At 53.3% G+C, this 23,539-nt stretch overlaps 1 protein-coding gene across 4 annotated transcripts; it reads left to right on the plus strand.

Annotated features, from left to right (window-relative positions):
• The first annotated feature begins 742 nt into the window (after positions 1-742).
• APBB1 (amyloid beta precursor protein binding family B member 1) lies at positions 743-23,539 on the plus strand. Of its 4 annotated transcripts, none has more exons than XM_061380578.1 (14): positions 743-824; positions 7,907-8,638; positions 14,641-14,816; positions 14,915-14,971; positions 15,055-15,140; positions 15,236-15,299; positions 15,721-15,870; positions 16,230-16,357; positions 16,745-16,859; positions 17,002-17,086; positions 17,503-17,586; positions 22,462-22,577; positions 22,702-22,878; positions 22,960-23,539. In XM_061380578.1, exons 2-14 carry the CDS (start codon positions 7,921-7,923, stop codon positions 23,125-23,127), a joined length of 2,124 nt encoding a protein of 707 aa, XP_061236562.1. In that variant the 5' UTR covers positions 743-824; positions 7,907-7,920; the 3' UTR covers positions 23,128-23,539. The 4 variants fall into 4 exon arrangements, with proteins under 4 accessions (XP_061236562.1, XP_061236561.1, XP_061236563.1 ...); XM_061380577.1 differs by lacking the exon at positions 743-824 and adding an exon at positions 1,107-1,191; XM_061380579.1 differs by lacking the exon at positions 743-824 and adding an exon at positions 7,695-7,784.

The following is a 23,539-nucleotide window of genomic DNA, read 5'->3' on the forward strand; positions in this document are numbered from 1 at the left end:
GAAACTTCTTAAAAGGCAAAAAAAAAAAAAAGGGGTGAGACAATGAGTTTAGATTTGGACATTTTTAGTTTTAGGCACCCCAAAGGGGTGCTCGATCTTTAGTCAAGTTGCTCAATAGTTTGCAGGTACAATAAATTAAACCTCTGCCTTGGAGGAATGAGTCAGGGGAGGGTTTCTGGATGGTGACACTCCCTTTCACTGGCTTTGATGGCCTCTGGGCCACTGACCTGACCAGTGGGGACTACCCCACTATCCAGGGAGTCTGCAGTGTTGAGCTCCACCATTCCTTCCTTCACACTTTTCACCTGCATTCTCCCCTTCTTCTTGCCCTCCTGTGAATTTCTGCCAGGGAGCTATTCGTTCCTCATGTCTGCAAGGCCTTGGTGTCACAGTCTCATGTCCAGCCGCAGGGGTAGGGTGTGAAGAAACATCTGGGTTCCAGTTTGTTTCCCCCACTTACCTATGAGCGCCCACAAGTCGCTTTACCTTTCTGAACCTCAGCATCTTGTCTGCAAACTGAGGATAATCAGAGCAGCGACTTCACAGGGCTGGTGTGAGCACGAATGCGTTCAAAGGGTTTAACACACAGCCTGGCACCGTGAAAGCGGTCAATAAATACGAGCTATTATTATCACCAACGTTGTGTCCTCATCGCTTACCACCAGGACGTCAGGGAGTGTTGCCGCGAGAGCCGGGCAGGCGGCCTCCTCCAGCCCCTCCCCACTCGGCCGCGGCCCGGGCACCGCCACCGCGGCTCCCGCTCCAACCTCAGCTGAGCGTCGCCCCGCGGCGGTGCGGGGCCAGGGCCCTGCGGGGCGCGCAGGGTGAGTCCGGGGTCCCCTGGTGGAGGGCGGTGCCGGGCTGGGCGGGGGTCGGCGGATGCTGGGGCAGCCCTCTGGGACCTGGGGACCCACCCGGGCGCAGGGATGGCGGCCGGCGAGGGGGTTGGGGGCGCCAGGCTCCTAGAGGCCGCAGGCTGCCGTAGGGAGGGGCCCTCCGCTCGGCCGCCAGGGGCCCAAGATGGCGCCCCTCCCCCACCCCTGCCCCGCGCGCGCCTCCGCCGCTCCGGGCGCGGCCCCGCGGCCCGCGCGCTCCTGGGCGGGGGATGTTGTGATGGAGCAGCTGCCGCCGAGCCCGAGCCCCGCAGCCTGAGCCACCTCCACCACCTGGGCCTGGGGCCTCCCCGCGCAGGTAGGAGCTGCCCCTGACGGGGCCCAACCTGGGCTGTCGGATCCCTGCCCCCTGCGGCCCGCGGATCCTGCAGCCCGAACCCCAGGGCGGCCCGCGTCCCCCAGCCAGGCCCCATCCCTGCGGGCGGCCCTCCCACCGCGTATTCCGACCGCCCTCCTGTCCCCTCCTTCCAACGTCCTACTCTGCTAAGGTCCTCACGCAGTTGCCTCCCCGACCTTTACCTGCTGCCCCCCCCCCCCCCGGAATGAATAGGGAGCGAGAATAAGGAACGGGGAGCTGGGGGCGGTGGGGGATGGGGGAGGGAAATAAGAGGATGGGGGAGGGGTGGTCAAGGACTGGGAAGGGGACCTGGGGTGAGGTGGGCCGACAGGCCGCATGGATTCCTGCAGGGACCCAGGCCTGAAATCTGTCAAGCCGCATTCTGTTGCCCTCGGCGACCGAGGGGTGTGCCTTGGGGCCGGCTGGCCCCAGCTCAGCCTGGAGGCCTAGCGCTGGCTGGAGCACTCATTAGGAGCAGTTTTCCCATTGTCGATTCAGAGGATATTTCGAATCTATTTTGAACCTGCCTGTATGTTTCTCGCTTTCCTAGCCCCTCGGAGCCCCAGCTGGCTACACGCCTTAAAGCCAGAACCTCCTCCACAGTTTGGTATCTTTATTTCCTCGCTTTCCATTCATTCTTAAAACCACTTCACTCCATCTTCTGTGTCTGGCACCTATGGAAATTGCTCAAGCCAAGGTCACTGGAGACTTCCATGTGGCCAAACCTAATGGACGCTTTTCCTGTATCTCCTTGCCGTTTCTTAGTGTTAGTGGTGTGTGTCGACTCTCCCTGAAACATTTTCCAGGTTTCTCTCCTTCAGCCTTGTCTGCTCCTTCTCAGTCTCATTTGCTGCCTCCTTCCCCTTTCTTTAGTTGCTGATGAGGCTCTTGGTTCTTTCCTAGACTGTCTTCTCTCATTCTGCACTTTCTTCTCATATTTTATTCACTCTCAAGTCTCCAAATTTCAACTCTCAGAAATGGATACTTTCCAGTCAGCTACCCAAGCTGGAATCCTGGGCAACATTCTAGATTAATCTCTGTCTCTCACCCTATATCTTATGTCAGCAAGTTCTGCCACATCCACTACCTATTTTTCAAATTCATTCACTTCACTCCATCTCACCCACTGCTGCCAAACTTAATCTAGGCCACACACCCCCTTTTTTCCTTGATTGCTTTGATAACATACCCTCTTGCTTACTTCCCGTTACTACTCTAACATAATTTTTCTTTACTAAAAAAAAAAAAATCTATCCAATCATTTATTTATTCAACAAGTGTGCTTTGAGCACCTAGTATATACCAGGTACTATTAGGCACTGAAGATTAATGATGAGCAAGATACACTATGCCCTTGTTGCCATGGTGCTGACAGTCTAAGGGGAATGTCAGATAAGAATAAAATTACAGATATAATAATTACCATGAAGGGAAAGGTGAATGGTGTCTTGAGAACACACAGGAGCACAAGCTAAACTGTACTGGAGGGTACGGAGAGAGGACTGAGGAAGGCTGAGAACATGACATTTGAACTAAGCAGTAAAGGATAAGTAGGACTTAAGCTGGGAGGGTAGGGAAAGGGAGTTCTGGGCAGAAGGGGAATCGTGTGTAAATACCTTATGGAAGGAGAGAGCATGATGTCCTCAAGGAATCAAAAGAAGATCAGTGATGCTGGACAGCAAAGTGCCAAATGTGGAAGGAAGGTAGAGGCCAGGCTGAGCTGGACAATTTAGACCATGTTAAGAATTTTGATCATAAAGCCTTTGTCCTTGGTGTGGACTTTTGATAGTAGTAGATGTAGAACATCAAGCAAATTCAGAAATTTTTCTTGGATAAAAGATCGTCAGTTTTTGGGGATAGATTTAATATGGGGAGAGACGGAAAAGGTGGTGTCAAGGACGGAATTCCTACTTCTGGTTTATAGAACAGGTTGGATGGTCATGTTATTCCATGAGCCAGGATCCTGAAAGAGGACCAGTTAGGGTGTGGGAGAGAAACATGAGTGAGTATGTTGGTTTGAGAGGCCCTTCAGACATCCAGCTAGAGATATTGAGTAGAAAGTTGAATGTATCTCTCTAGAGCTCAGATGAAGGTTCTGAAATGGAGGTATACTTTTGGAAATCATCTGTTTGTAGGGAGCAACTGAAGTTATGAGCATGAATGAATACTTGTATTGAATATTGGATGAGAATGAGAAAACAGCATGAGAATAAGCCATGAGAAACTCTAGCAGAGGAAGATGAGCCAGCAAAGGAGTGTAAGAAACCATCAGACAGTATCGAGAGTGTAGGAAGAAAATCAGGAGATTCAGTGCGTGAAAGCCATGGCTGAAAGCTGGGTGAGAGGCCATGGTGTCAGATGCTGCCGAAAGTACAACCAGGATGAGGACTCCCAAGCGTCTGTTGCAGTAAATGACACTGGGGTCATGTTGACCTTGGAAGGAGCTGTTACTGAGGTGTGTTAGGAGTGAAAGCAGGACTGGAAAGAGTTGAAGCGTGAGATCCAGGTGAGGAAATGGCAACTGTGAGTAAAGACAGCTCTTTCAAGAAGTTCATGGTGTCAGGTCGGGAAAGATTCTGTGCTTAAGTTGGGAGATAGTGGATCTCATTGAGGAGCCATTGACTACATGGAAGAAAAAATGGATCAACAGTGGTTAAAAAAAATTCCTAGAAAGGCATGAAAGGAAGAATTTAAATGACAGGTGAAGCAATTGGTTTTGGAGAAAAGGAGAGAAATGAATAGATGCTGAGTCAGTAAGTTTTTGGGCCTGAGGCTGTTCTCTGGCTGATGGCTCCCATTTCCTCAATGAATTAGGAGTGGGGGAGGGTGGCGTTATCCTCTGAGAGAGAGGGGTGATGAAGGGGTTGGTCCAAGGAGAGCTATGTTCTTGTCTCAGGCAGGTCTTCGCTGATGTATTGGCTAAAGTAAACTTTGGGATCCTCTCAGACATGACTGAAGTGATTTAGCATGCATACATGCGTTGGAGAAGGAAATGGCAACCCACTCCAGTATTCTTGCCTGGAGAATCTCAGGGACAGAGCAGCCCTGTGTATGGGGTCACACAGAGTCGGACATGACTGAAGCAACTTAGCGGCAGCAGCAGCAGCAGTGCCCTGTTCTTTTCCCATCGTAATACTCAATCATTTATTCAACAAATACAGAGTGCTTAGAGGGTTAGATACTGCCATCATGATGCAGTGTAATGAGCTCTTCAACAACTGTTTCTTGATAGACCTTGAAGTCCATCAAGGAAGAGCCATTTCTTTATTATTCATCTCTGTCTCCCCCATGCCTAACACAGTGCCTGGCATACAGTAAGCAGTCAGGCTAAAAAACCATTGACCTTGAGCAGGATTCATCCCCTACCCCTGTGGTCTCCTGTCAGCCCCTTCAGGCTTAGTGGCCACTCTTAGTTTCTCCCCTGAGGAGCCTGCCTGCTCCCTGCTTTGAGCCAGAATCCAGGTGGCTCCTTCCATCCTTGGAGAGGTCCCAGGTGTGAGTAGTACCAGTAGGAGGGGAGAGGTTGGGTTTTGCCCCCTCTTGAAGATACTGAGCAACGGGTCATTCTTTGACCTTAAGAAATGGAATGAAGGTGACTGCACTTTCTTGGGACAGGCACTCAGCTTCGGCACTCACAGCAGAACACCCGCTTCCCTCCTCCAGTGCTTTCTGCCCCTGTGAGCAGATGGGCAGGGGTGTCCTGAAGTCACCCTGACTCCTCAGTGTTACAGCCTCACAGGGCATGTGCCCTTCTCAGACCACACCTCTAGATGCCAAGGAGATTGGTCCCGAATACTGAGAAACCTGGCTCCACACACTCCTGTTTTAGAGAAGGGCCCGTCATCCCTGTAATGCTCTGAGCGTGGCACAGTCATGGGGTCTTTCATCTCCTGAAACTCAGAGGAACAGCCTTTGAGCAAGGATGTCAGTTTAAGCCAGCCGTCCCCCTTTTTTCCTAGATCTCAGGCCTTGCTTGCCTGGGACCCCATACTACTTCCTTCTCAGGGACCCTTCAGCATTCTCCACCACCCTCCCTGATTCTCCTTCCCCGGCCCACGGGACCACACAAGCCTGTCTCAGTGTGTATTCCCAATTAGTTCTGAGCTACCTACTTCTTAGTTCCTCTTACCCCTCCATCCTAACCAGGGGCCCCCTCTGCAGACGCACAGCACACTCTCTTTGGTCATGGAGTGTGGAGTAAGACACAGTCTTAGATGTTCCATTGGAATGCGGTGGTGCTGGGCATGGTGAGACGCAGAGGAGGGAATGGGCATGTGAAGAGGGGAGAGGGGACCAAACAGGAAAGACTTACTGCTTAGGAGCTGCAATGGCTAAGCCAGGTTTTGAAACACGATCAGAGGTCCTTACAAAGGGAGACAGGATTCCAAGCCGAGAGATCAGTGTAAACAAAGAGCCAGGGCTAGGTGGGTGTGACATGTTCTTGTGGCTGGGGCATAAGCTGAGGAGGAGGCAGGATGGGGAGAGGGTCTGAGGGGTCACAGGGATTGGCTCAAGGAGGCTCTTGGTGATCTGCTAACAAGCGCAGACTTTATCCTAAAGCCAGCAGTGAGCCATCTAATTTTTTGAGCTGGAGAGTGACACAATCTGGTTTCCATTTTTGGAAGATTACTGTGGTTCTGGGTAGAGGCAGAGCCGTTTATTCTTCTTGTTGGTGCCAGTGGCCACGAGATTTCTCATTGCCCAGGGGAAGCCATACTGAGCAGACCAGCAGTCAGTTACGTGGGAGGCAGACACGTGGACAGGAACCGTTTTTCATTTCTTTCACAGATGCGTGCATGGCATCGTGCTAGGGTCTGAGGAGCTAGAAATGACGGAGAGGTGAGCTATGGCACCCGCCTCGCAAGCAGGGCAGTGCACCTGGGAGATGGCCAAGCCTTGCCCGGCAGCCTAAACACCTCCCTGCAGCCAGTGCTCAGGGTTGAGAGCTCTGCCAAGGAGGCAGAAAGAACTGAGGCCGTGGGTTCGGGGAGACAAAGAGCTCAGGGTGAACAGGGAGCTAGAGAGCGCTCAGGTGAGAAATTGAGGAGAAAGAACTGTGCAGTGAGAATCAGAGAGGAAGGTGTGTGTTGGGGGCAAACAGTGGGGTCAGTTGCCTGTTGGGGGAGGTCAGGTAGGAAGAGAGAACTGAGTCAGGCTGTCAGGGAGAGGAGAGTGTGGTAGGGGCTGTCTAAGGATGCGAGAAAATTGAGTAGTTGGTGAGGGAGAACAAACTGAGGGGGACATCCAGGGAGTGAGCATAGAAGGGGGTCATAGAAGGGGAGAAGCTTCCAGTGGAAGGTCAGGGAGATGGGGAGGGTGGAATGGGGTTCTGAGGGTGGGATCCATCATTAGGGTGATGGGCTGGGAAGCCTGAGAAGGTGATCTACAAAGGGCTTCTGAGGATGCAGGAGGGGGTTCAGGGGGCCAGGAGGGGTGGACTGTCACTGAGGAACAGGTGAGCCCCTCACCAGAAGAGCAAGTGGAGTTTGCTTGGGGCACCGTGAGCAGTGGCTGACACACAGTACGTGACCACTGTGTGTTCTCTGAAACTGGCAGAGGGGATGCTCAGTGGGGCCAGGGGAGATAGGAGGGCAGACCATACATTGATTCAACTAGTATTTATTGAGTTCTTGCTTTGTGTCAGCACTGAGCTAAGCTGTAGGCATACTGCATTGAATAAAAAAAAGGCAAAATCCTCACCACCGTGGAACTCAAATTATAGTCACGAGAAGGCAGTCATTAAACCAAGTAAATAATAAATTAGCTTGTTAGATGGTACTGGTGCTGGGGAGAGTTTGGGAACGGCTGGGAGGGGGCATGGGGGCCTACAGTCTTAGGGTATTCAGGGAAGGCCTCCCTGAAAAGGTGACATTTAGGCAAAGACCTGAGGGGCTGGGGGTCCGGATCAAAGGCTCCTGCGGTGACCCAGAAGCACCATAGGTGCTGGCAGAGGAAGTGGTACCCGAGGTGAGATACTTGATAGAAACAGTCATCAAAATGCAGCTTCAACTGGTCAAAGGAGCCATGAATTGGAGCTCAAGACCCTTGTTCTGTGACCTGAGGGCTCAGGACCTTGCCCTTGGGGGCTTGGTCTGCAGTTCATTCTCTCGTCTTCCCGGTCACTCCTACAGGGTGGACTTGGGGGCCAGTTGAGCCCAGTGATTTACGATGAGAGCACCAGAGCCCAGAGAGCTCACAGTGTTGGGGCTGTGGGTAGTGGTGTGGCAGGAGGCAGGGAGCAGGCAGTGTCCAGTGTCTAGAACACAGGAGCTAGCTCCTCACCAGCCGCACTCCTGGTACAGTAAGCCCCAGTTGGATGACTTGGGGGTGGGGATGCACAGAGAGCCATTGTTATGGAGTCTCTGCCATTGGGAGCGAGGGCAAATCAGGGGCTGGCTGTGCTATCCCTGGCAGCTCGGGGCTGGGGGTTGGGGATGGGGTGGACCTGGCCTGGGCCTGGCCACTGCAGGTGGTTGTTGAGTGGGTGTGGTGGTGATGGTGGACAGTGCGGAGCCCAGTTACTCTCCTGGGACAACAGCTCACAGGACACAGTGGTATGTGCTGGCCTACTGAGTGCAGGGAGGTGAGGAGGTGCAGGGCACAGGCCTGGGGCTGAAGCAGGGGTGTTGCTATGCTGACCTGGAGGCTCAGCATGGTCTCCTCTCCCCGCTTGCAGGATTTGCTGAGGCCATGTCTGTTCCATCATCCCTGAGCCAGTCGGCCATTAATGCCAACAGCCACGGAGGCCCCACATTGAGCCTGCCCCTGCCCCTGCACGCTGCCCACAACCAGCTGCTCAACGCCAAGCTGCAGGCCACGGCCGTGGGACCCAAGGATCTACGCAGCGCCATGGGGGAGGGTGGTGGGCCCGAGCCAGGCCCTGCCAACGCCAAATGGCTAAAGGAGGGCCAGAACCAACTCCGGCGGGCCGCCACAGCCCACCGCGACCAGAACCGCAATGTGACCTTGACCCTGGCTGAGGAGGCCAGCCAGGAACCCGAGATGGCACCCCTGGGCCCCAAAGGCCTGATGCACCTGTACTCTGAGCTGGAGCTCTCCGCCCACAATGCGGCCAACAGAGGGCCGCGAGGACCTGGCCTGATCATCAGCACCCAAGAGCAGGGCCCGGATGAGGGAGAGGAGAAGGCGGCGGGGGAGGCCGAGGAGGATGATGAGGAAGAGGAGGAGGAAGAGGAGGAGGACTTATCTTCTCCCCCAGGGCTGCCGGAGCCCCTGGAGAGCACGGAGGTGCCCCCTGGGCCCCAGGCCCTGGCAGACGGCCCCCGAGAGCACAGCAAGAGCGCCAGCCTCCTGTTTGGCATGCGGAACAGCGCAGCCAGCGACGAGGACTCGAGCTGGGCCACCTTATCCCAGGGCAGCCCCTCTTATGGCTCCCCGGAGGACACAGGTACCTTGTGAAGCTTGATGTGGGGAACGTGGGAGGGAGAGAGGGCAGAAGGTGGGTCCCTCCGTACAGAGGCCGGTGTCCGCCTGGGCGGGGGTCACCAAGCCCATGTCCTCAGTCCTCAGCAGGCCATGCCCTGTTTTTCTGGAAAGAAATGTCCCTACATACTGAGAGTGCTTGAACAAGTGGATAGACCTTTCCATCACACACCCCTGATGGATGATGGACTGGTCTGTTTATGAGGCACTTACCAAGTACTGGCTTTCTGCTCAGTATTATGGTATTAAATCTGCACACCAATGGGAGGTAGACATCATTAGTATGCCCATAGTACAGGGGACAAAAAATGGGCCTGGAGAGATTTAGTCCTCTCCCAAGGTCACCCATGGGCTTCCCTGGTGGGTCAGACGGTAAAGAGTCCTCCTGCAAAGCGGGAGACCTGGGTTCCATCCCTGGGTTGGGAAGATTCCCTGGAGAAGGGAATGGCTACCCACTCCAGTATTCTGGCCTGGAGAATTCCATAGACAGAGGAGCCTGGCAGGCTGCAGTCCATGAGTCGCAAAGCGACGGACACGACTGAGCGACTTCCACTTTCAAGGTCACCCACAGTCTGAGATCACAGTAGAACTGGGATCGAAACCAGGTCCAAGTGCAAACCCGAGCTCTGGGCCCTTACACTGTCACTGATGCATATGGCCGGACAAACCCAGGTGCCCTCTAGGCAGTTTTGAACAGGCAGCAGCTCCTCACAGAGGTCCATTGGGAAGGATTGGAGTGTTATGTACAGAGCACCACGCTGGATGTTGCAAAAGTAATGTTTTGTTAGGAAGAGGATATTGACTAAAAGGAAACAAAGGAAGAATAAGAGACTGCTTTGTTGGGATGAGGGGATAGATATTAGGACTCCAAGGATTGATCCTTCAATGGGTCCCATTTAAAGAAGTTGAGTCTCTGCATTTGCTAGTGTCACATGGAGATGCAGATAGAGCTGAGGAGCAAACGGCAGAGATAATGGGCTGCAGCCGCAAGCCTGTGCTGGATGGTAGTGTGAGCAAAGACTCTTCCCACTCTAGGCAGCAGGCACCTTACCCAGAACCAGCCTGGGGAACCTTGGCAGAGAACAGGCAGTTCAGATGAGTGAAGGGCAGCATGCCATCTCCTTTCAAAAAACTTACTATGGACATTTTCAGACATATACGAAAATAACAGAATAATGAACCTGACTTACCCATGACCTAGTTTCAACAGTTATCAACACACGGCTAACCTTGTTGCATCCATACCCCCACCTACTACTCCTGGGCCCCAGCCTAGGCTATTCTGAAGCAAATACATCTGTAAATGTTCACTCATGCATTTCTTCTTTTTTTTTTTTTTAATCTTGATTGATTGATTTTTGGCTGCGCTTGGTCTTAGCTGTTGCGGTGAGCTTTCTCTAGTTGAGACAAGTAGGGGCTACTCTCTTGTTATGGTGCTCCATCTTTTCATTGCTGTGGCTCTTTTGTTATGGAGCACGGGCTGTAGAATGCTCAGGCTTTAGTAGTTGTGGCACATGGGCCTCGTTGCCCTGTGGTATGTGGAATCTTCTCAGACCAGGGATAGAATCCGTGTCCCCTGCATTGGCTGGTGGATTCTTAACCACTGGGCCACTAGAGAAGTCTCCCAACTCGTGCATGTCTAAAATATAAAACACTTTTTAAAAGTCCAGGGACTTCTCTGGTGGTGCAGTGGTTAAGACTCTGTGTTTCCATTGCAGGGGGCACAGTTTCCATCCCTAGTTGGGAACTAAGATCCTACATGCATGCTCCTGCCTGCCCCCCACCCCCACCAAAAAAAAATCCGAACTACTAAAATCATGTCCACAGAAATTTAACAGTACTTCCTCAATATCACTGAATATCTAGTCAGTGTTGACATTTCCCAGTTGTCTAATGAATGTGCTCCCTGCCCTTCTAAAATTTGATTCATCTCATCAGTATCCAAATAGGAACTGACCTTTTGATGGTTGGTATGTCTCAAGGGTTCTTTTGATCTATACCTTATCCCTCCATCTCTATTTTGCTCAAAATTTTGTTGTTGTTTTAATTGAAGCCACTGTGTTGTCTGCCCTGGGTTTTCCATGTTCTGGATTTGAGTAAGTTCTACTTCCCCCGAATTTCCCGTAAATTGGCAGTGAGTTCTAGAGCCTTCATCAAATTCAGAGTTTTTGTTTTTGTTCGCATTTTGTTTAAAAGGAGACTTCACAGGTGGTATTGAGTACTTCTACCAAAGACAAAATCTAATTGCCTGTCTTTAGAGGGATGTTAGCAACCGTCAGTGATCACTGCCCAGATCCCCTTTATAGGGAACTGCTGCTACTCCACTCCAGCTGGTTACTCATAGGGTTAGGTGTGGGGAAATGTCTTAGTGGAGCCAGTTCTTCGAGGGAAACTAAAACTAGATGTCGACGTGAAACATCCCAATTTCTAAATGTTAGCAACCAAGTCTGTTTTTTAAAAAAGTACCACACAGGCCAAACAAAATCTATCTGAGGCTTACACCGGTCTGCAGGCGGCTTATTTGCACCCTCTGCCTCAGGGGGTGTCAATCAGGGGCCAAACAATGGAGAGCCTGGATGCTCTGGGGTCCCTGGATGGTCACTATGGTGGTCACTCCTATGAGCCTTCTGAGAGTGGGAGGACGGAACTGCTCAAGAGCTGGGAAGAGTGTGCCGGTTGCGGACAGTGACCTCAGCAAGGGAGCTGGTGTGGTGAGAGGATGGGCAAGGATCAAGGTCTGCTGGAGGCAGTGGAAATTGAGAATCTCAGAATAGGCTGCATCACTGCCTACTCTCTTATGACTATTGCTATGACCAGGAAGACCACAGAGGAGGTCTGGTCTCCTGTAGGAACGTGGTAGAATTGAGCAAACATTATTTTCTCCTTCCCACCCTAGGATCTCCACAAGGTTGTTAATTGAATGTGGAAGTATATGAGTGAATGAATGGATGGATGGATGAATGATGAGCGAATGATAAATGAATGAACTTTCCTACCTGTGTTGGGTTCATACTCAGTGCCAGGTCCTGTCCTAAATGCTGAGAATACATACTACAAGTGACAGATATTCCTGCCCTTATAGCACTCAGTCTAGTATTTTGACAGAAGCAAACAGGTAGTTTGAGCCCTGGGGTTGGGGAGGTGCAGGAAGAGCATGGTAACAGAACCAGGGGTGGGTCAGTTTGGAGAAGGGACCTTTACACTGATGTCCAGTAGGTGGTGCCAGGTGATGTTTGAGGGAATGGAGGCTGGGATCAGAGAGGATATGGGGCATGTCCCAGGCAGGGAGAGAGACCAGGGGTGAGGGGAGTGGTCAGAGGTAAGGCTGAGAGGCAGGTGAGTAGGGGCTCCTAAGGTCCTACAAACCCGGTGGAGGTATTGGGTTCTGTCCTGGGGGCAAAGATAAAACAATTAGAGTATGCAACTGGAGAGAAGGTTGTTAGCATTTTGGAACAGTCATTTGGGCTGTAGCATGCAGCTCAGATTAGAAAGGGCTAAATAGGAAGAGGGAGACCAACTTGGGAGGCTGTTGCAGTGACCTAGCTGGACTTGGGGAGTGAGTAGGGCTGGGGAAAGAGAGAGAGCAGGTGACTACATCCGGCTTAGCCAAGGAGGCCTGTGTGGATGAGTGAATGATACATGAACCTTTGAGTGCGTGGGGGGAGCGCCTGAATGAATTGGCGCAGGAGTGAAAGTGTGCATTTCTAAATAAATGTATGCTTGTGGAAGCAAGGGCCGGGGTGGGGCTGTGCTCAGAGGAGATGTGCCAAGCTCCAGAAGGGCCTCCCAGATGGTCCGGGGGGAGAGCGGCCCCTCCAGGACAGATCGGAAGGATGAAGCTCTTTGAGGCAGGAAGGTGCCGACTGACAGGGATGGCAGATGGATTGGTGTGTGTGACTCAGTCAGGAGAGGTGACCTGGTCCTCAGATTCAGGGGCATATGACCCTTCAGGAAGAAGGGTGTGGCTCTGGGGGACACAGCTGTCCTAGGTGCAGTGTTCCTGGAAGGTTTGGCGGGAAATCCCTGAAGACGGTGGACGGTTCCCAGGGAAACACGGGCATTCTAATTCCCTGGGGCCTGAGGGGAGAGGAGGCTGGGGGGAGGGAGGCAGTAACGGGTACCTGGAGGCTGGATGGGCAAGAAGAGCCCCTCCTCTCTGAGGCCACTTCATTGGAAGCCGAGGGTGGTGAGGCACCTTGCCAAAGTGACTCTCGCATCAGGCACACAGTCACCTTGGTGTAGCCACGCCCACTTCCAGCCCTCCTCGCCTGGTTGCCCAGCAGCCTGGGTCTGGGGACTGACTGCCTGTCCCTCAGTGCTGCCTCTTGGACCAGTCAGGATTCCTGGTTTCCCTGGTAACGGGAAGCACGTCAGCAGTCTGGGCGCTCCCAGCCGGTCCTGGTGCTGCGGTTACCGAGGAGACGCTCCAGCCTAGCTGGGCCCTGGCAGGTGAGGGGGTTTGGTGCTGGGAAGCCCCAAGCCCAGCCTCAAGCTTGCTGGGGCCCAGCCCCTGAAGCCCACTCTTCGCTTGAACTGCTTGGCAGATTCTGGGCAGGGGCGGGATCCCTGGGAGCCTGGAAGCCACACCCTGTTTGCAGGGAGAGCTCTAGGCTTTGCAGGGCCCCAGGTGGCTGGGGTGTTCCCACGAGGCTGAGCCTCCTGTCGTCCCTAAGGCTGGGCTTGACTGTGGCACTGAGGTGATCGCTGCGGGTGGTGGGATGGAGATTCAGGATTGGGGGAGGGGATCTAGGATCAGAAAGAAGAGATGTGAACAGGGAAGGCTGGGGTCTCACGAGCTGCACCCTCCATCCCCACTCCAAGGGGGTTCCCTTCCCTTGTGGTCCTGGCCCCTCCCTGGTGAGCCCCAGGTGGGGGAGGATCCTGCCTGGCAGGCGCTCTGCCCTGGTGATAAGTGGGCGGGATGAGCTTCTCTCTGCAGCCCAGCACCAGGCTGTGAGCCCAGCTGGCCGGGCTGGAGGGGCTGTGAGGAGGCAGGGTGGAGCAGGAGGGGCTGGGAAGGAGCGCCATGTTCTCCCAGGACTTTTTCCTGGCCATCCTCCTGCAGGATAGTAGCCCAGGTGAGAGGCGGCATGCGCCTGGGCACCATGTGGGGTGGGGTGGCAGGGAGCATGGGCGTGGTGGAGGTGTGAGCTGGGCTGCGGGGCTGGAATGGTGTGGCTCTGCTCAGAGAGGGGAGGGTATGTCACAGGTGTGTGGTGTGCGCGTGTGCATGAAATGTCTGCACGTGTGTGTGGTAAGGGTCAAGGTGTGTCTGTGGTATTTGCACACATGTGGCAGAGGTTGACATATGTTGCGTGTCTGTGCATTCACTGTGGGTGTGGTACCCACACATGTGTTGGGGGGCATTATGGATGTAGTCTGCACATGTGTGTGGCAGGGGCTACAATATACATCTGTGTGTGCACACACCTTTGTGGATGGTGGCTGCATTAGTGAATGGGTGGAGTTGGTGTGCGCGTGTTTGTCCCTGCACATGTGTGTGCACCTGAATGCAATACCTGCCATCTGTGTAGGTGTCTCCTGTGTGTGCACACCCTTGTGTTTGTGGGGGCTACACAGGTGTGTAGTAGGGCTTGTATATGTTGTGTGTCTGTGTGCATGTGTGTGTACAGGGTAAGTGTGTCCACTGGAGATACGGATATGTATGACAGGTCATTTGGGGTCACTCAACCTCCTTGCCTTCTCTCTGCCTCCCTCCTTCCCTCTGTGTGGCCACATTAGCCAGGATCAGGGCCCAGGAGGAGACCTGAGTCACGTTCCCTGCTGGTGACTCCCATGCTGTGACTCCAGACTTCAGGCTCTAGGCGGAAGCAGGAATCTTAAGTTGGAGCCCTTCCCCCACCCCTTCTCCACCACTGGGTCTCAGGAGGGGACTGGGCATAGCACCCACGATTCTCTTGTTAGGTAGGCAGACCCTTACCAAGACCACCCCCCCCAACCCGGCAGATTCCTTTTGGAACCCCAACGCCTTCGAGACGGATTCCGACCTGCCGGCTGGATGGATGAGGGTCCAGGACACCTCAGGGACCTACTACTGGCACATCCCCACGGGGACCACTCAGTGGGAGCCCCCGGGCCGGGCCTCACCATCACAGGGGAGCAGCCCCCGAGAGGAGTCCCAGGTGAAGCTCACAGGCCTGAGAGTTCTGACCTGGGGTGGAGGGGGTTGCTGCTGGAGCAAGATAAGCCAGCCACTCCTTGCTCCCATTCATGCTTCTAGCTCACCTGGACCGGCTTCACTCACGGAGAACGCTTTGAGGATGGAGAATTTTGGAAGGTGAGTGAGGGGACCTCCTTCACTATGGGGGAGCTGGAGACGGGGCATCATTTGGGTCCTGATTTCTCTCTCCCCTTGCTTAGGACGAGCCCAGTGAGGAGGCCCCAATGGATTTGGGGCTGAAGGACCCCGAGGAGGGGATGTTGCCTTTCCCAGCTCAGAGCCTCAGGTGAGTGGGCTGGCAGTAGGATGGGTCTGTCTGGAAGGGGCCTTGGGACAGCTCCCTCTTCAGGGGCCTGTACCAAGTGTTACATCTGCCTCCAGCCCGGAGCCATTGCCCCAAGAGGAGGAGAAGCTGCCCCCACGGAATGCCAACCCAGGGATCAAGGTGTGTTCAAGGCAATGCCTGTGCCCAAGTTGGGCCCCCGTGAACAGGCGCACCCTCGGGTCAGGTTCTGGGGTCTCTCTGGTCTCAGTACAGCTCCGCAGGTCCTCAGCTCTTGCACTCTCAGCACAGACCCTTGTGTCTGAGCGGGAGGCACTTCAGTTTATAACTCAGGCAGCCCTGTGTCTTGGCAGGGGGTCCTTCCTGGCTGGGCTCAGATGCTTCCTGCCCAGGGGTCTCCTCTGAGACCATCAGCCCTCCTGCAACTCTGTCCTGTTTGTGGAGCCTCTTATGTCCTCCCACCTGCCGTGCTCTGAGTCGGGAACTCCTCTGGTCTCAGCAGAGTGCCCTGTGTCCTGGCTGGGGGCTCTTCTGGGTTTAGACCAGACCCTCTATCTCCTACCCCCTCTTTTGTGTCTGGCAGTGTTTCGCCGTTCGCTCCCTAGGCTGGGTGGAGATGACCGAGGAGGAGCTGGCCCCTGGCCGCAGCAGCGTGGCAGTCAACAATTGCATCCGTCAGCTCTCCTACCACAAAAACAATCTGCACGACCCCATGTCTGGGGGCTGGGGCGAGGTGAGCTGGCAGGGTGGCAGGGTGGCGGTGAAGTGCAGAAACTGGGAGAGCTGGGAGAACCAAGCTGCCCCTCTGCCAGGGCTGGGGAGGCGGGTGCAGACCCACCAGGCAAGTCTGCGAGATGAAAGTGTGACTCCTGATCGGGAGATGGTTGCCTAACAGCGATGGCGTTGATAAAAGGAGTCACGTCAGAGATGAAAGGTGTGAGCTTTGTTAGAGTTGAAGCCTGCAGGGTGGCTGGTCCCACACCAAAGAAAGGGCCCTAGAGGAGTGGCTCACCTCCCTCGAGCTGGAAGTGGCAAAGATCAGCCACCTTCCCGGCTGGGGCACCGCTGAGCATCTGCTTCCTGGGCCTGCAGGGAAAGGACCTGCTGCTGCAGCTGGAGGATGAGACGCTGAAGCTGGTGGAGCCACACAGTCAGGCCCTGCTGCACACCCAGCCCATCGTCAGCATCCGCGTGTGGGGCGTCGGGCGGGACAGCGGAAGGTGGGAGCAAGGCCGGGGCTCCGGGGTGGGGGCTCAGCCAGCAGTCAGAGCGAGGCCCTCCTCCCTAACTCTGTTGTTTGCCTCTCTTGTGCTGCCGGACCCAGAGAGAGGTACTATGCCTAATTTACCCTGACCATTCCTCTCCCCACCCCTGGACCAGATGCAGCAAAGTGCCCAAGTCCTCTAGTCTGCCCCGCCCCTCCCTGCGCGCTGTGCTCGCCCATCCTCCCAGACCTCGGCATGCTTGCCTGTCTACCCTCTGGCCAGAAGGCAGTGCCCACAGGACAGCGACCCGAGGGCAGACGGATGGGGAGGGCGTGGGTGGGCGGGAGTGAGGGTCCGCACTGGAAGGCACTGGGAGACACTGAGGCGCCCCTCCCCCAACAGGGACTTTGCCTACGTAGCTCGCGATAAGTTGACCCAGATGCTCAAGTGCCACGTGTTTCGCTGTGAGGCACCCGCCAAGAACATCGCCACCAGCCTGCATGAGATCTGCTCTAAGGCACGGCCCCCTTCGCACCCTGGAGTAGCTGCCACCTTTGCTCTACAAGGACGTGGGTGGGGTCTTTGAGTGGGGGGCGCTCCAGGGCGATGAAGCCCTGACGGACTCGCCCTGCCTCTTCCTTCTTCCCCTCCTTTCTCAGATCATGGCCGAAAGGCGTAATGCCCGCTGCTTGGTAAACGGACTCTCCCTGGACCACTCTAAACTTGTGGACGTCCCTTTCCAAGGTCAGTGTCACAACCCTGCCAGGTCTGTCTGTTTTGTTGGCAAAGTTGGGGGGACCCAAGAAGAGGCACGAGTTCCTAGGCAGAGTGATAGTAAAATGGAGACTCAGCACTTAACCTGGTAGTCCAGTGGTTAAGACTTCATACTTCTAATGGGGGGGGGGGGGGGGTGTGTGGTGTGAGTTAGATCCCTGGTCAGGGAACTAAGATTCTGCAAGCCATGCGGAGTGGCCAAAAAAAATAAAAATGGAGATTCAATTCCTGGGGTCAGATTAGTGGAGGGACTTTGGTTAAGGAGAGGCAGGGGAGGGGTGGAGGTAGGGCCTTGGCTGAGTCAGTGTTCAGCTTATGCCCTGGTGGTGGGGACTGGGAGAAGCAAGATCTGTCCCTGTGATTGATCCTTTTCTTTCCTCCTGCAGTGGAATTCCCAGCACCTAAGAATGAATTGGTGCAAAAGTTCCAAGTCTATTACCTGGGGAATGTGCCTGTTGCTAAACCTGTTGGTATGTGTGTCCTTTTCCACCCAGGCACCACCACCTTGATCTCAAATCCCTTCCCCCACCCTCTACCTCCCAGTACCTCTCTAACCAGACCTTCCTCTTGCTTGATGTCACCCTGCTCTTCAGAGTGCATCCCACCTTCTGTACCTCTGTCCCAGCTTCACTCTGGGTCCTAGCTTCCCTGAGTGTGAACCAGGCATATAGGGAGACCCATTCTTGAAAAGCTTTGGTTAGGTTGGGAGGTAGGTCTTCGATGACTAAAACGCTGGAGCAGCCAGGAGCTGTGTTTGGTATTACAGCACCAACTATGGACTGTGATCATCTAGAAAGGGAGCAGTGAGCATATTTGTCAATATGCTTTGTGTTGGTAAAGTACTTCCTTACATGTCATTTAATTCTTGAGGATCCTGTGAATTTTGGATTATGATGATACCCATTTTATAGTTAAGGAAACTGAGAGTAGAGACTATTAGGTTCCCTCTGATATTTCTAATACTTTCACAGTACCTGTTATTGTTCATTCACTTAGCAAATAACTATGAGGCCTACCATGTACCAGGTCCTGAGAGAACAATGGCCACAGCCCTGCTTTCATGGAGGTTATAGGAAATTACGGTAGAAAAAAAGAGGATTAAATCAAACAATCACACAAATAAATGTGCAATTACAATTTGAGTCATTTTACTGAAAGAAAGTAGCAAGATACATGGAACTATGTAACAGAGGAGCTTCATTTAGTCTAGGAAGTCAGAAAAGATTTGAGAAAGTGACATTTGAATTGAGATCAAAAAATAAATAGGATCTAATGTGCCCAAATGGGATGGAGACAGGAATAAAGTGGGGAAAGATCACTCCAGGCAGAGTGAAGATTGGGTGTGAGGACCCATCATGAAAGACACTTCAGTATTTCAAAGGGATTGAGAAAAGCAGTGCCAGATGAGGCTAGGAGCTCGGCAGTGGTCATAACCTGCGGAACCTCATAGGCCATATTTATGATTTGTTCTTCATCCTAAAGTGTTAAGAAGCTATCAGAGAGTTTTCTGGAGCACACTTGTCATAATCATTTTAATTTTGTGAGAACTTCCCTGGTAGCTCAGCTGGTAAAGAACTCTCCAGCCAAGGTGGGAGATGCAAGAGATGTGGGTTTGATCCCTGGGTCGGGAAGATCCCCTGGAGAAGGAAATGGCAACCCACTCCGGTATTCTTGCCTGGAAAATTCCATGGATTGAGGAGCCTGGTGGCTAAAGTCCTTGGGGTCACAGAGTTGGATACGACTAAGCACACATGCACGCACCTTGGCAATACCATGGAGAAGGGTGTTCAGCAGGTGGAGGTGGTCGTGGAGACCTCCGGAGGACCTTGCAGTAGCTGTGGTTGGTAATAAGAGTATCTTGCACTGTACTGGGGCTGAAGAGGAGTGTGTGGATTCAAGAGGTTATTGGATGATTAAAGTCAACATGCCTTGGTGGGATGTGGGGTGAGGGACAGAGGCCTTAAGGTTGACCCCTGGCTTCCTGGCTTTTGGCACTAACTGGATAGTGGTACCATTCTCTAAAGGTACTGGAAGAGGCCAGTTTTGGTTTGGAGATTTGAGTTCAATTTTAGGCATGCTCAGTTTGGTGTGTCTTTGGGAAGGTGAGTAGCAAACTCAAATTGGCAGCTGGATTCACAGAGGAGAGGACTGGGCTAGAGATACAAATGTGGGCATTGTTGGGTTAGAGAGGTAATCAAAGCCATGAGTCTGAAGAAGATTGACCCTGGAACGTGGGTAGCCACTGTGAGAAGGGATATCAGGCTAGGCCTGGCTGTGAGCCCCTCCAACATTTAATGGACAGTGGAGGAGCAGGTGTGAAGTCAGAGGAAAAGAGACTTCAAGAAATGGTCAGGTGTCACACCAAAAGACACCTGGGAAGAACTCAACAGTATTTGGGAATGGATAAACAAATACACAAACGAAAGAACGCTCAGGTGAGAGCCCAAGAGATGGTGGACTGAGGACTCTAACCCTGGTCATCTTCAGTTCTCTGTTCTTCCCCTTATACCATGCTGACTAATGATCAGCACCATTACATTCAGTGAGGGAACCCTTCTTAGGGTGGGGATTGAGCTGGGGTTGAAGGAAGGCCTGGATTTGCAGAGAGTAGACTTAATTCAGAGGCACTGCCACAGCTGTGGAGCTGGAGGTGAGAAGATCCTTGTGGGAGAGCAGGAAGAACTCATGACTCCGCCCTCCCCTTTGTGCTGTTTCCTCCTCCCTTTCACCCTCAAGTTCATGACTCTTCCAGTTATTTCATCACTCCCCTATCTACCTGCCATTCACTTAGCTTCTCAGTACAATAAAGGAACTATCTACAGCCCTTGATGGATCCTCTGCGGTCCATCAGCTTAGAAGGTCTGCTCTGTTGAAGCCAAGAGTTTCACACGGTAGTCCCTAAACTTACTTTATCATGTTTTATTTATGCTCCGTTTTTAACCTGCTCAAGTTTAACATTGGCCCCTCCTGAAGCTGCAATATTCACTCATTAATCATCTATCGATCAACAAATGACTACCCAGTGCCTGATTTGTGCCAGGCACTGGTCTAGGTTCTTGGTATATGTTAATGAACACAGCTGCCTTTAAACCAAGATTCCTGCCTTTAAGTAGCTGACATTCTATTCAGAATAGACAGGCAATAAGTAAATTATATAGTATGTTGGAAGGCTACAGTTGAGACCTGAAGCGATGAGCCTACTCATTAGAAAAGACCCTGATGCTGGGAAAGATTGAGGGCAGCAGGAGAAGGAGGCAACAGAGGATGAGATGGTCGGATGGCATCACCAACTCAGCGGACATCAGTTTGAGCAAACTCCGGGAGATTGTGAGGGACTTAGTGACTGAACGAGGCTAAGGGGGGTTGGGAGTTTGGGGCTGGCATCAGGGTGTAGGTTTCAGTCCTGAGCTGTTACCAAATATGACAGACTCTTTCCAGGTCACCTAGTTCCACTGTTGTCCCCGCCTCCATGCTGATCCTCCCCACTCTGGAGCCAGGTGCCACCCCCACAGCTCCATCTGCTTATTAGGCAGTCTGATGTCTGGTCTCCACATGACTGGCATCAGTGTCATTTCACATCTGAGCCCTCTGCGGGCTGCCCTCACCCACCCACTCCTTTCTGTGTCATCACCCTTCTGTAGCTTCGGGTTGCTGGGTTATTATACCAGTTTGGGTACATTTGCCCATTTGCCTTTCTCAGACATCTGGAATTCCTTCAGTCAGTTGCCCTGTGCTAGGACTGGGCACACAGACAGTGAAACTTGATTTCTGTCCTTGAGATGGCCATAGCCTAGTGTGAAGAAGTTCCTAGCAGTTACAAGATGTGCCGAGAGTTGTCTCAGCAGCACCCTGTCTGCCTGTGGCAGGAAAGGCTTCCCAGACAGGAGGGCCTAGGTGAACACTGATGCCTGAGAACTGGGAGTTTCGCAGACAGTCAAGAGAGGAGGAGCCCTCTGGAGGGAGGCTTTCCCTCAGTTACAGTCTGCCCCTGGAGGGCATCCTCTTCTTTTACTTTGTATTTCCCATCTGCCTAGCTGGGCATTTGCCAAGATTAGATGTTGATAATGCTACATAAATCATTTGAAGTTCAGGGAGCAGTAAAATATGGAGCTTGACAGGTCAGATGAGGCCAGTTTTTGGAGGACTTCATGCTTAGGAGAGAAGTTTGGCTTTGATCCAGTCAGAGGTATGATGAGCAAGGCCAAGGTGAGGGAGGACTTTGGGGGAAGACGTGTTCTCTGCCCTCAGAGGGCCCACGTGTTTGGTTCCCAGTGGGAGCCCAGAGGCACTGACAGGGGCAAGCGGGCCTGGGGGCGGACCAGTGTGTGCTTTTCATGGACATCGGTCACTCTAATGTCTCCACTACAACCACACACAGATGACACAGCCAGCTCATGAGGAGTGCAGGGAGCAGAACCTATGCCCCATGCCCTGTGCTGCTGCCCTGGTTCTCTGCTGAGTACCAGTGGCAGTGGGATGCATGGGTGGAAATATTATGGGTGGAAGTGTTTAAGGGCAGTTAACATTAGGAGCTAATGGAAACATTGTTACAAGGGCAAGTTGATCCATCTAAAAGCCAGGAACCTTGGATTCCCTGGCTTTTGCATAAATCATAGAAATTACTGAGTGCAGTAAGATTTTGACAACCCCTCTGGTTCTGAGACTAGGACTATAGACAAGGGGCAGGGGAAAGGCCTGGCTAAGAACCCAGGCTCTGGAATCAGACTGCCTGTCTTCAGATCCTCATTTCTCAGTTGTGACCTAAGGTCAATTACCTGATTTCTCAATATAAGCTTCAGTTTCCTTACCTGTAAAATGGTGATAAAGGGATCTATTGTGAGATTGTGTATGATAGTGCACTATAATGTCATAACATGGTGTGACACATGAGACAACATTGCTCAAATGCAAATCTTAAAAAAAAAAAAAAAAGCCAAAAGCAAAGCTTGCATCTTGGGGTCTTAAGGACTGGCGAGAACTGGCCTATAAGGGCTGATTTAGGAGTTGTATGAAGCACTGCAGTGTGTGAATGTGGAGAGCAAGGTATGGGGAGGATAGAGCTTTGGGGGTCAGTCTGCTCAGAAGGCTGGAGGAAGACACATAGTCAGTGAAGCAAAGCAAGCTTAGGATTCAAGACGGAAGAGACTAGAAAAGTGCCAGGTCATTGAAACCAAGGAGGAGTGCACCAAAGAAGGGTATCTATGCTAGTCCAGGGCTGTGGGCAGGTGAAGTAGGGATGGGACAGAGACCCCAGCTTGACTGGGCAGAGCCGGACAGTCTAGTGTAGAGCTGGGGTGTCCTCTGCCCACCGCCAGCACTGCCACATTCATGTCCTTATCTTTCAGGGGTAGACGTGATAAATGGGGCCCTGGAATCCGTCCTGTCCTCCAGTAGCCGTGAGCAGTGGACCCCAAGTCATGTCAGCGTGGCCCCTGCCACTCTCACCATCTTGCACCAGCAGGTAAAGGCCTGGGTGGAGAAGGTATGGCAGGGCCCTGCCGTGGAGGGGAAGATTGGGAATGAGGGGAAGGGCCTCCAGGAAGAGGGACTGGCCATCCCTTTCCAACTGGTGCCCCTCCCCGCAGACAGAGGCAGTGCTGGGGGAGTGCCGGGTGCGCTTCCTGTCCTTCCTGGCCGTGGGCAGAGATGTCCACACGTTTGCATTCATCATGGCTGCTGGCCCAGCCTCATTCTGCTGCCACATGTTCTGGTGCGAGCCCAATGCTGCCAGCCTCTCAGAGGCCGTGCAGGCGGCGTGCATGGTAAGTGGGGAGGGTGGTGGAGCGGTGGCACCCGCCCACTTGGGGCAGGCTGCGGCGTGACTGTGCCTCCTGCCTCTGCAGCTCCGCTACCAGAAGTGTCTGGATGCCCGCTCCCAGGCCTCCACCTCCTGCCTCCCGGCGCCCCCAGCCGAGTCTGTTGCCCGGCGTGTGGGGTGGACCGTCCGCCGGGGCGTTCAGTCGCTGTGGGGCTCCCTCAAGCCTAAACGGCTGGGGTCCCACACCCCCTGAAGCCGTCCATGCTCCCTCCACCTGCTTGCGTTGGGCCCCAGGGAACTCAAGGGTGTGGGGTGGGGAGGGGTCCTGCAGGCTATTATTAGACTTCAGGTCCACCCCCCCCCCCCAGAGTTGCCCTCCCCAGTAGCTGGGGTTCCTCACCTGGGGGCTGGGAAGGGAGATCTAATTCTGCAAGTGACAATATTGGATTGAGAAGAGGAGCAGAAAGAGGAAGCAAGGCCAGCCCCAGCTCTCCATCCCCACGTTTCAGGTGGAGCAGGAGGAACTGGTCGAGGCCAGGCCCCATCTTCATAGGATCCTGCTGGGGCAGAAGGGGGCGGGGACTGGTCCAGGCATGGGTCCTTTCCCCTCTGCTCTGTGGGCACCTCTGCTGTACTGATATCACTAATAAAGTCTGCCCTGCTGA

Source organism: Bos javanicus, chromosome 15 (assembly GCF_032452875.1).
Source record: "Bos javanicus breed banteng chromosome 15, ARS-OSU_banteng_1.0, whole genome shotgun sequence".
Classification (NCBI taxonomy): domain Eukaryota; kingdom Metazoa; phylum Chordata; class Mammalia; order Artiodactyla; family Bovidae; genus Bos; species Bos javanicus.

Coding starts and splice junctions, on each gene's coding strand:
- APBB1 (XM_061380578.1), top strand. CDS start 7,921: ATGTCTGTTCCATCATCCCTGAGCCAGTCGGCCATTAATGCCAACAGC. Junction 8,639..14,640: donor TGGCTCCCCGGAGGACACAG/GTACCTTGTGAA, acceptor CCAACCCGGCAG/ATTCCTTTTGGAACCCCAAC. Junction 22,578..22,701: donor TCACCATCTTGCACCAGCAG/GTAAAGGCCTGG, acceptor CCCTCCCCGCAG/ACAGAGGCAGTGCTGGGGGA.